This window comes from Oncorhynchus keta, chromosome 33, assembly GCF_023373465.1.
Source record: "Oncorhynchus keta strain PuntledgeMale-10-30-2019 chromosome 33, Oket_V2, whole genome shotgun sequence".
In the NCBI taxonomy this organism is placed as follows: domain Eukaryota; kingdom Metazoa; phylum Chordata; class Actinopteri; order Salmoniformes; family Salmonidae; genus Oncorhynchus; species Oncorhynchus keta.
The window spans coordinates 8,811,842-8,824,879 of NC_068453.1; the positions used below are offsets into that span (position 1 = coordinate 8,811,842).

A 13,038-nucleotide genomic window follows, 5' to 3' on the forward strand; every position below is an offset into this window, starting at 1 on the left:
AAGTAGAGTCACATTTCCTTGTGACAGGTCATCATAGCATGGCCAGAGATTAAAACGCCAAACTGTGATTTATCACTCTTGTTGCTCTGCCTTGGCTTTCAGGCCTGCTCTGGGGAAGATTGCTAGTGTGGTCGTTCGGTGGCTGGCTGTGGATCATATCTACGTGGATTGATTTCATACATGGTGGCTGGTCACTAAGTATGACTCACTGGTCCAAATCTCAGCTCCCTATCTCTGGGTGTATGTGCTCCTCTAGCTGGGTGAGAGCTGTGTCCACCAGCTACAGCAAAGACACCGCACTAAGCCCAGCACTCAAGCCTTAACGCTTGAGGTGAAATTGCATGATTGAGTTTCTCTCTCCCCCTTGTAGATAACAGACAAGGATCATTTCACATGTAATGGTCATTTCCTGTGTTGTGTAATATGGCAGTGTCTTCTGTGGCTTTTGATGAGGGAATCGACCAACATTCCGTATCGCTCTCAGTGACATGGACAAATAGATGTTTATCTATGTCATTTGGGCTGAAATGATTTAACTCTGATTTCAGTTTCGTACGTAGGGAAAATATGGCATACGCATCATCATACGCATCATCATACGCATCATATAGTAAAGTATCACACTACGTATCATTTAGTATCATCATATGGAACATGTTTTATTATTTTTCCATCGACGACAAAGAGAGTTGTTTACATTTGTCACATTCACAGCACTTTCGTCAAAATAGGTCGTAGTATGACTTTACAAATGACATCATCTTCAATAGTTCCTTCCACAATGTTGGCCCTAAAGTCTGTCATTTGTCCCTTCTGGTGGCGTAAATGTTCATAATATTATCTACAGGCAATGTCTGTCATCCACAAGATAGAAAACGGAGTGTTTTTTTGAATTTTTGATTTAACTATGTTTGCCGTGTAATTGGAGTTCTTCTTGAGCCACCCTGTCCCTAAAGTCTCCCAAATCCTCAGGATAAATGGAGACAAAGTCAATTCGAAAGAAAATGAAACGCAATACCAATACAGAAAACCTGCACATTATTAAATCAAAATTGAGAACCGTACATAACATCAACATTTCATTCTGAGAGAGATCAAAACTCACACATCAAATAGTTAGATGTTCTTAAGTGTGCACGTTGTTCACATATTTTATGCCTTTGGGCTGTGATATTAACAGTATTCACCATCTTCTGTAACCAAGCAATATTTCGCACAGTATCAACTTCAATGTAGAAACATCAGATACTGTGAGCCACTGTCTTTCAGTACACAATATGTCAACTAAGGCATCAGTCAAATCCTGTCATGTTGTCCCCCTGTATTGTTCATCCATTTTGACAACCTCGCGTTCTGCCAGCACTTAAATCCAGGAAAACCCATTTGGGTAAAGAAGTCACTCTCACATCCAGCAACCGAGGAGTTTTGTGAAAGATCATTTAATTCAGGTCTCATGGCCGAGAGCAACATTCTAGAATTCAGGCCTCAGGTTGAACCATAAAGATAATTGTTGTCCTATCGCAATGAATAGTTTGTCAAAGAGATCTCAGAACTCAGGCCTCATGCTCGACAGCAGAGAAGTTTGTGAAAGACATTTCGGAACTCTGCGTTGAAGGCAGTGTAAATGATGGGGTTGACAGCACTGTTGACGTAGCCCAGCCACGTTACCACGGAGATCAGAGTGGGGCTGATTTCGCAGGACACGCACAGCACATTGGTCACATGTACCACAAAGAAAGGCGTCCAACAGGCTAGGAACACACCTGGTATAGGCGAGAAGAGGGCGGAAGAGGAGGGGAGGAGGCGGAGGGGAGGGGAGGAGAAGAAGAGGGGGGAGGAAAAGGGGGAGGAAGAGGGAAAAGGTGAAGCAGTCAGTATTTTCAATGAATCAATACATGGCAAGGGATACAAAACTACAGTATATTACCATAATGTGAGATGGTAAACATCAATGTGCTATGACATTGAGGAAAAGGTGTTCATGACAGACACTGCTTATAGAGGTTGTGTTTAATACAAGTGTGTTGGTATAATGTGAGATGGTAAATATTATGTGACGTCCCATTGAGGGAAAGCTGTCTATGACAGGCAGACTGTAGCTCACTGCATATAAAGTTACTGGATTTGTATTTTCTGTGTGCAGGTGTGTAGAACAGATGCATGTGGCATGAGAAAGTGTTTGCACAGATCATGTGAACCATGGTAGAAGATTGCAATCAAGTGGCTGTTTCTGAGGAGATAGCGTCCTCCTCTTGTACTGCGAGCTGCATTACCATAATGTACGAGGCCTTACAGACACTTACATCACGCGTTAACTCTATATTTGGTCGCAAGCGAACTAGCTGGTAACACTTCATCACCTTTCCAGCAAACATGCCATGATAACGTTGTCACACTGAGTAAAGTTAGTCAGCTCTGCCTGTACACATGGCCTGTGCCAGTCATGGTGTGAGCGACTTGCTCCGAGTAGATGTGCGTAGATGTACGTAGACAACGGGTGTGTGTATGTCATATTTTCCACTCATTCAGCACGTGCCAACACTCACACCTGTTCACGCACACACACATATGGTATGACACAGCTTAGATCCACAACACATAGACTACGGACTCTATTTCTCCCTGCTTTGTCTGTTCAGACACAGCGGGAGTTGGTTTGTCAGTGGATAGATGCGGTCCTGCATTAGTACAGTATACAAATAGGTCCAGCATTGTGGGAAGAGACTATACTGTGGAGGGTGGTATTATTCATTCCTCTATTTTTCACAACAACACTAGCATAGTGCTCAACACATCCTGCTAAATCTGTGGAGGAACAACACTAGCATAGTGCTCAACACATCCTGCTAAATCTGTGGAGCAACAACACTAGCATAGTGCTCAACACATCCTGCTAAATCTGTGGAGCAACAACACTAGCATAGTGCTCAACACATCCTGCTAAATCTGTGGAGCAACAACACTAGCATAGTGCTCAACACATCCTGCTAAATCTGTGGAGCAACACCACTAGCAGTGCTCAACACATCCTGCTAAATCTGTGGAGCAACAACACTAGCATAGTGCTCAACACATCCTGCTAAATCTGTGGAGCAACAACACTAGCATAGTGCTCAACACATCCTGCTAAATCTGTGGAGGAACAACACTAGCATAGTGCTCAACACATCCTGCTAAATCTGTGGAGCAACAACACTAGCATAGTGCTCAGTATTCACATCCTGCTTATTCCAAATCTGTGGAGCAACAACACTAGCATAGTGCTCAACACATCCTGCTAAATCTGTGGAGCAACAACACTAGCATAGTGCTCAACACATCCTGCTAAATCTGTGGAGCAACAACACTAGCATAGTGCTCAACACATCCTGCTAAATCTGTGGAGCAACAACACTAGCAGTGCTCAACACATCCTGCTAAATCTGTGGAACAACAACACCGTGTAACACCACCGTCTCCCCAGTGTCTTCAGAAAGTATTCACACCCCTTGACTTATTCCACAATTGTCGTGCTACAGCCACATTGTGTCGTGCTACAGCCACATTGTATCGTGCTACAGCCACATTGTATCGTGCTACAGCCACATTGTGTCGTGCTACAGCCACATTGTGTCGTGCTACAGCCACATTGTGTCGTGCTACAGCCACATTGTGTCGTGCTACAGCCACATTGTGTCGTGCTACAGCCACATTGTATCGTGCTACAGCCACATTGTGTCGTGCTACAGCCACATTGTGTCGTGCTACAGCCACATTGTATCGTGCTACAGCCACATTGTGTCGTGCTACAGCCACATTGTGTCGTGCTACAGCCGCATTGTGTCGTGCTACAGCCGCATTGTGTCGTGCTACAGCCACATTGTGTCGTGCTACAGCCACATTTTGTCTACAGCCGCATTGTGCCACAGCCACATTTTGTCGTGCTACAGCCACATTGTGTGTGTGTGTCGTGCTACAGCCACATTGTGTCGTGCTACAGCCACATTGTGTCGTGCTACAGCCGCATTGTGTCGTGCTACAGCCACATTGTGTCGTGCTACAGCCACATTGTGTCGTGCTACAGCCACATTGTGTCGTGCTACAGCCACATTGTGTCGTGCTACAGCCACATTGTATCGTGCTACAGCCGCATTGTGTCGTGCTACAGCCACATTGTGTCGTGCTACAGCCACATTGTGTCGTGCTACAGCCACATTGTGTCGTGCTACAGCCACATTGTGTCGTGCTACAGCCACATTGTGTCGTGCTACAGCCACATTGTGTCGTGCTACAGCCACATTGTGTCGTGCTACAGCCACATTGTATCGTGCTATAGCCACATTGTGTCGTGCTACAGCCACATTGTGTCGTGCTACAGCCACATTTTGTCGTGCTACAGCCACATTGTGTCGTGCTACAGCCATTGTGTGTTACAGCCACATTGTCGTGCTACAGCCGCATTGTGCTACAGCCACATTGTGTGCTACAGCCACATTGTGTCGTGCTACAGCCACATTGTGTCGTGCTACAGCCACATTGTGTCGTGCTACAGCCGCATTGTGTCGTGCTACAGCCACATTTTGTGTCGTGCTACAGCCGCATTGTGTCGTGCTACAGCCTCATTGTGTCATGCTACAGCCTCATTGTGTCGTGCTACAGCCACATTTTGTCGTGCTACAGCCTCATTGTGTCGTGCTACAGCCGCATTGTGTCGTGCTACAGCCTCATTGTGTCGTGCTACAGCCACATTTTGTCATGCTACAGCCACATTTTGTCATGCTACAGCCACATTGTGTACAGCCACATTGTGCTACAGCCGCATTGTGTCGTGCTACAGCCTCATTGTGTCGTGCTACAGCCACATTTTGTCTGGTGCTACAGCCACATTGTGTCGTGCTACATTGCCACATTTTGTCGTGCTACAGCCACATTTTGTCGTGCTACAGCCACATTGTATCGTGCTACAGCCACATTGTATCGTGCTACAGCCACATTGTATCGTGCTACAGCCACATTTTGTCGTGCTACAGCCACATTGTGTCGTGCTACAGCCGCATTGTTGTGTCGTGCTACAGCCACATTGTGTCGTGCTACAGCCACATTTTGTCGTGCTACAGCCACATTTTGTCGTGCCACAGCCACATTGTGTCGTGCTACAGCCACATTGTGTCGTGCTACAGCCACATTGTATCGTGCTACAGCCACATTGTATCGTGCTACAGCCACATTGTGTCGTGCTACAGCCACATTTTGTCGTGCTGCTACAGCCGCATTTTGTCATGCTACAGCCACATTGTGTCGTGCTACAGCCACATTTGTGTCGTGCTACAGCCACATTTTATCGTGCTACAGCCACATTGTGTCGTGCTACAGCCACATTGTATCGTGCTACAGCCACATTGTATCGTGCTACAGCCACATTGTATCGTGCTACAGCCACATTGTATCGTGCTACAGCCACATTGTGTCGTGCTACAGCCACATTGTGTCGTGCTACAGCCACATTTTGTCGTGCTACAGCCACATTGTGTCGTGCTACAGCCACATTGTGTCGTGCTACAGCCACATTTTGTCGTGCTTACAGCCATTCTAGGTAAGTTGTATTGATACGCGTCTCACCGGAAAGACTCAAGATAACTAACGTACTGCTTTATGACCTCCCACTGTGGTGCATACTATGACATCTCCCCCTTTAACTTTAACACATTTGCCTTTTTAACACCTTCTACAAATGAGTGTAACCATAATGAAAGCAACCGCACTTCAGAATAGCAATACACAGAAACAATGTTACTGAAAAGGTTTTTGAAAGAACAATAAAGCAACGCAACATTTCACATGTACCCCCCCCCCCCCCCCCGGTATATTGATCTGTAGTGTCTCTTTTTAATGTCTCTTGGTTTCTAGTTTCTAGTTTCTAGTTGTTCTTTACAGGTCCAGTCTGACAACTGGTTTACAAACCCTTCCAGACTTGGTAAGTAAAAGTCCTTGACAAGCAGTCTTTGTGGTGTCACTCGAGGTCAGTCTGGCAGTAGACTATTTTCTCTTCTTTCAGGAGAAGAAGGCGTTAAACCTCTAGTTGGGGTAGGCACTGTCTGGTGGTGGCGACAGTTGCGTCGTAGTGTTCCTCTTTTCTGCATCTCGACGACGTAAACCTGGGTGTGACGCTTTCCCCTGTTACCCCTGCAGGTGTCGTCTACTCGTTTGGTCTCGCCCCGGGATGGCTGGTTGTAGTAGAAGCCTTGTTACCTCTTTTCTGCTGCGACCTTTAGCCTGACGTGTTTCTGTTGGGCCACTTAGGTTGGAGGTTTCTCTCCAACGGTGGGAGTTTCATTCAGATTTCTCTACCCATGAGGAGCTCTGCTGGGCTTGCTCCCGTTGTCGTGCATTGGGTTTGATCTGTGGCACATGAGACCAACCAGTGGGTCTTTCTGCTTCAGAATCCTCGTCGCGGTCTGCACTGCCCTTTCGGCGTGACCATTACCCTGAGGGTTGTGCGCGCCGGAAGTAATGTGCTTAACCTCAAGATGCTTTGCCATTTCTCGGAACTCGGAACTAGGGAATTGGGGCCCCATTGTCACTAACGACCTCATCTGCAATCCCATACCTTGAAAAGGTTCCTTTCAGCTTCAGGGCGACCTGTGTACTGTGGTGATAGGCATGTGTAGTATCTGGAGTCATAGTCAGATATAATCAGATGGTTTTGTTTGTTATGCTCACATAGATCCAGAGCAATTCTTTTCCATGGCCTGTCAGGGAACAGCGTTGAGATGAGTGGCTCACTTTGCTGTTCCTTTCGAAGCTCACAACGAGACATTTATCTTTAGCTCTGATGAGATACTGAGGCGTTGGCCCTATCTCTGCGTTTAGTCAGACCTTGATGTCTGTTGTGTATTCTATCAAGATTGCCTGCCCGCTGTGTCTGTGGTACTAGTATGCGATTCCCTCTTGTGACCATACCATTGTACTCTTTCACTTTTTGCTGAACAAAAATCTCGGACTGTGACTGGGGTTTTTACTCACATGTTCAGGCCAGTCTTGACCTGATGTACTTGATCACTGTCTGTGGTTTACCATCAGCTGCGGTGGCAACTCTGATGCTCTCCGTTCTTCTGTCTGTGTAAAAGGTACGTTGTTGATTATGGCTGCCATGTAACACTCCACGTCCGTGTGCGTGTCAGTTTCCTCTTCCGCGAGTGTCAACGGACTCCTTGACAAGAGTGTTCGTCACGACCCACGTTTTGCCTGGCGCGTACTCCCCCGTGGGTTAGAACCTCATGAGCTGCGGGAGTAGTCTCTGGCACCGTAAAGCCAAGGGCTTGGACCAAGGGCTTGTGGTCACTGGCTTGAAAACCTCCAGGCCGTATAGATATTTCTCGAATTGTCTCGAACGTCAGGAACTGGGGAAGTCGTTAGAAGTACTTTGAGGCTCTGGGACGCCGCCTGCTGTGCGTGATCCCACTCCCACGCCCAAAGCCATCAGACTGTTAAACAGCCATCACTAACACAGAGAGGCTGCTGCCTACATACAGATTTGAATCATTGGCCACTTTAATAAATGGATCACTAGTCATTTTAAATAATGCCACTTTAATAATGTTTATATATCTTACATTACTCATCTCATATGTATATACTGTATTTTATACCATCTATTGCATCTTGTGCCGCTCGGCCATTACTCATCCATATATTTATATGTACATAGTTGTTGTGGAATTGTTAGATTACTTAGATATTACTGCACTGTCGGAACTAGAAGCACAAGCATTTCACTACGCTCCCATTAACATCTGCTAGCCATGTGGATGTGACCAATAAAATGTGATTTGATTTGACCTCAGGAGCTCATGCAGTGGTTGACCCACTGTGGAAAGGTTGGGGATGTACTTCCCTAGTTATTTAACCATCCATCCAGCTCCTGCAAGTTCTCTGGTGGGTAAAGTTGCCTGATGGCCTCCACTTCCTCTGAATCAGACCTGACTCCTAATGAGTCAATGAGGTGTCCCTGGAAGCGAGGCTTTGTTTGCCTGAGGACTCACATTTCTCTGTTCAACTTTAGCCCCATTGACTCAATCTTCTGCAGGACTCTTTTTAGTCACTCGTTGTGCTCCTCAATAGTATTAGCATATACCAAAATGTCATCCATAAAAACGGGGGCTGTCTTAAGGCCTTGCAATGTCTCCATTTTGTTTTGGAAGATTTCTGGAGGGCTCGAGATCCCAAACGGCAGGCGGCAGAAACAGTACCTGTCAAAAGGTGTACTAAAGGTTGTCAACTTTCTGCTGTCACAGTGTAGGGGTGTTTGCCAAAAGCCACTTGCCGGATCCCTTTGTTGAGAATACTCTGTCTCCACTCAGCTCTGCTGAGGTGGTAGGATGAACTGTTCCCTTTTCACTGCTTCAGTAAGCTTTTTCAAACCCACACATATTTTTCCCTTTTTCTTCAGGACAGGCACCATGGGTCCACACCAATCTGTTAGCTGCATCGCCTTCTCCGCAATGTCATTTTCCTCCATTCTGCACAGCTCCTCTTTCACCTTCTGCATATTGGGATTCTGTGCGCTGTGTGCACTGCATATGGCTGTGTGTTCTCTTTCAGTTGTATTTTCATTGGCTGTGTTGAGCCACATTCTCCATATGAGTCAAATGCGTCATTCGATGCGTTTCACCAGGCCAATCTCGGCTGCTGTTGACCGGCTGAGTTAGTTGTTCACACTCTGTCTGCAGTGTTTTCTCTGGAATGAGCATATCAAATGTCTCTTCATGCATTACACTAGGGAAAGGGGGGATACCTAGTCAGTTGTACAACTGAATGAGTCTTCCACATTTAACCCAAACCTTCGGAATCAGAAAGGTGCGGTGGGCTGCCATAGTCAACATCCACCGCGCCCGGTGAACAGTGGGTTAACTGCCTTGCTCAGTGGCAGAATGACAGATTTTTACCTTGTCAGCTCGGGATTCAATCCAGCAACCTTTCGGTTACTGGCCCAATGCTCTGACAACTAGGCTACCTGCCGCCCCACTAGCATCTGCTCCAGTGTCAATTAAACATTTTACAGGTGTTGCACCAATGACAAATTGCACTGCCCATTGGTCATCACTCCTATCGGCATTGCAAACGGATCTGAAAACAATAAATTCACCAACTGATTTTGTGTGACACATTCTTTCCCAACGCCTTGTTTACTGACACTTGTTGCATGTCCAGTTGAAAGCTGGACATCTTCCCTGCTCTTTATGTTACATTTTCCCACACCTGCGGCATTTTCCTTCTGCACTCTCCGTGTCCTTTGAATCTCTGTTCTCATTGCGCCGTTTTGCAATCTTCTTGTGCCCCCCCGTGCAATCTCCAGCACATAGCACGCGGCTTCTCCCTGCTGGCTTACTTGCGTGCTAACTTTCTCTGACTGACGGACTGTAGGTGCTAACGTGAGATCTGCCATCAACTGCATTGTAGGACACAGTCCTTTATCCAGTATGCCCACAACACTTTGGTTCTGAATATGCCGATCTCTATTCGCATCAACGTCACAATGCTCTGAGAGCTCGCTTTGTGCTCGGATGAATGTCTCTGCCTTTTCCCCCAGGTCGCTGTACTCGTTGATAGAAACAGGCACGCTCGTGAATAACACTCTGTTTGGGAAAAGAGTTTTCAGAGGATGAGAAAGCAGACTTTGATGCAGAGGTGAGCGATTAGAAAATGTTCTCGGCCTCGCTGCCCATGACATGAGGGAACTGACCTGTACTTTTGATCTCCCTGATCCAACCGGGTCCACGGTTTTGAATCTCATCAAAACGTTGTTTCCAATCCATCCATTCCGTCAGTTTATCAAAGCTAAAGTTTTGCGGTGGGACAAACTTCGCCATAGCCCACTATCTTAGTAGAACGTGAGCCTGTCCTCCTACCTCTGACACCATGTAATATAACGTGAATGTCTAGTCAGAGGAGTACCTTTTCCGGGAAGTAGTTTTAATTCCCGTCTCATGAGAATGCCTCAATATAGCCTTAAACACTGCTTTATGACATGAGAAGCTGGATATACTGTATACTCAGAGAAGAGGTGAAACCCTCCTGTACAGGCATTGATTACCGAAACAGCAACAATCACAAACAGCCATGCGCTTTAATCCTAGTTGATGTGTCAACAATCAGGAACCCCTCATTTCCATGTCCCCCCATGTTTATGTAATGAATACTATTTAAACTCACCGCAACCCCCTGTTTTCTTGCACCAACGATGCTAAATTAGCTTTGTTGGTATGATTTGTGTAAACCTTGGAAGACACACACACACACACACACACACACACACACACACACACACACACACACACACACACACACACACACACACACACACACACACACACACACACACACACACACACACACACACACACACACACACACACACACACACACACGTACACATACCTACCAACTACAACAGGAAGAACCTTCATGGCTTTGCGCTCCCTCCCACTCACTCTGCTACTCTTGCTGTTACGGCGCCCCCTCTTATTAGCCTTAGCGTGGGCCAGCCCATTCTCCTTCAGGCTCTTCCCCTGCCTAGCTGGCCTCTCCGTGGGATCCGCGTCCGAAACGCTGTCCATCTGGGTAGTCATGGGGTCGCTCTCCGCCACGGCCACCCCCAAACCATCCTGCTGCTTGTCCTCCACCCCCAGGGTCGCTGTGGGCGAAGCCATCGATACAGCCGACGGTGACATCGGGCTGAGAGCTGTGGGCATGAGGTACACCACCTTCTCCTTGGCACCCGCCCTGACCCCTGCGTTCTCCCTCTGCAGGGCGGAGCTGAGGCGCAGGGACAGGCTCCTTTTCCCTCCCCTCGTCAGCTGGGAGCGGCTCCTGCCTGAGCTCCAGCGTCTCAACCCCCGGAACATCCAGTAGTACAGGAAGAGCATGACAGGGCAAGGCACAAAGAAGGAGCACACGGAGGAGTAGACCACGAAGCTGTCGTTCTCCAGCTTGCACACGGTGGGGTCGCGGCCCGGCACCTGGTTGAGGCCGAAGATGACGGGACTGGCGACGCCCAGGGAGAGAACCCAGGTGGCCGTAATGAGGACCAGCTGCCGCAAGCTGAACTGGTTCCTGTTATACTTCAGTGGCACCACCACCGCTATGTACCTGCAGGGACACACACATCAGGGGATAAAATACATTTCAAATACATAGAGCACACCTGTTGTACTTCAGGGGCACTGCTGCCACCATGGCTATGTACCTGCTGGGACACGGATCAAAGTAAATAACTTAGTCTACATTTACAATACATAAATACATCAATTTAACATGGAGGGACTTCAAACAGGCCAATACAGTAGGGAAATACTCAGAGGACATAGTGGCTGTTTTGGAAGCATTTGAAAAACCTGAAAGTTGTTCAAAGCTGTTCTGTGATCCTGCTTCAAAGTGAACTTAGATGTGGAGGCACTAGAATGCCACAGATAAAGTTACAATAATATTCACCTTCATTCATAACTCCACTCAACTCCACCCTCCACAATCTGGCTCTATCCTACTTCTCCTGTCTAATAAATCCAAGGAATCTCAATCTATTGATTAGATACCATGTTGAATTAATTACATTGTGAAATCTAACAACACCACAATGCTATAGAACCTGTCAGTCTCATGAGCCGCACAACGCTAAGGATATAACATTTAACTAGCAGGAAGTGTGTGCTGTGTGCTTATCTTATATTTTACAGTTGGTTTGTTTTTGCTTTGCCTCAGAAACTATTGGAGCCCTTAGATGTTGTTTCGGGTAGAGTCCCCTGGGTGGTTGGCGTGAGTTTGCTTCTCGCTGTGTTGAGTAATTAGTGGGTCTTGATGATTGGGTCGATGAGGGGGTTCCAGAGCTATGGTTCCATTAGCCTCCTATAGACCACAGCCATCAGTTAGCATTCACTGTGTGATGTCTGCTAATAGTCTAGCTACGCTCTTCTCACAGACTGGCAGAATGATTTGGGGGATTACTGTGAGTGACATGGCTCGCCACAGAGCTCGCTACAGAGCTCGCTACAGACATTAGAAAGAGATATTGAACTTGCAAGTTGAAGATATTGTTTTTGGTGTTTTTAATGGCTCTCTGTGTTGCTTTCATAAGTGGGAATAAAGAATACACACAGGGTATTTCTTAAAGAAACTTTTTAAAGAAAAGCTTGTGTTATTAATCTTTTCCTTGTTCGACCAATAACTCAGAGATATTGCAGTAGTTCTTTGCAATTTTTTGTTGGAATTAATTTTTTGCTGGAATTAAAGGCAGACTAAGTCAGTGACACAAATGGAACTATCCAAGCAGAAGATGCATCTCCTTCAAATGTTGATATTTGGTTGTGCTGACAACCAACTACACAATTCAACATCACTAAATATCATTAAATTAGAAATCAACCAGAGCTTGAAACCCTAGCCCTATTATATTGTCTATTTTTTGTTGAATTCTGGGTTGAAATAAAACAATAGCTGTGGATGACTTTGCAAATCCTATAGCTTATAGGCCTAAATAACATCATTTATGATATATGAGTGATACGAGTATGGACACATTTTATTTACTCTGCTAAACCTACCCTTTTCTAATGACTCCGATAGCAGCAGTGAATCTATTTTGTTTTTTTGTTTTAAGTGGAGATCTCTCAACAATCATTCTCACGATAGCACATTGGTAATAGTCAGTACCAAATATCAAAGTTATAGGGCTTGGTTAAAAACCCTGGATGGGACACCAAAGGTTTTTTAATTTTTTTATTTCACCTTTATTTCACCAGGTAGGCTAGTTGAGAACAAGTTCTCATTTACAACTGCGACCTGGCCAAGATAAAGCAAAGCCGTGCAACACAAACAACAACAACAGAGTTACACATGGAGTAAACAAACATACAATCAATAATACCATAGAAAAGTCTATATACAGTGTGTGCAAATGAGGTAGGATAAGGGAGGTATAAGGCAATAAATAGGCCATAGTGGTGAAATAATTACAATTTAGCAATTAAACACTGGAATGGTAGATGTGCAGAAGATGAATGTGCA

General features: G+C 46.0%; 1 protein-coding gene across 3 annotated transcripts in view; it reads right to left on the reverse strand.

The window, feature by feature from the left end:
- Positions 1-651: 651 nt before the first annotated feature.
- LOC118366170 (D(4) dopamine receptor-like) overlaps positions 652-13,038 on the reverse strand; it is a 28,893-nt gene continuing 16,506 nt past the window's right edge. For 2 of the 3 annotated variants that reach the window (XM_035748634.2, XM_035748633.2), the window contains 2 exons: positions 10,417-11,127; positions 652-1,763 (listed from right to left, as the gene is read on the reverse strand). In XM_035748634.2, coding sequence (XP_035604527.1) covers positions 1,547-1,763; positions 10,417-11,127 — 928 coding nt within the window. In that variant the 3' untranslated portion in view covers positions 652-1,546. The remainder of the gene's footprint in view (positions 1,764-10,416; positions 11,128-13,038) is intronic. The other variant, XM_035748635.2, reaches the window with a different exon arrangement.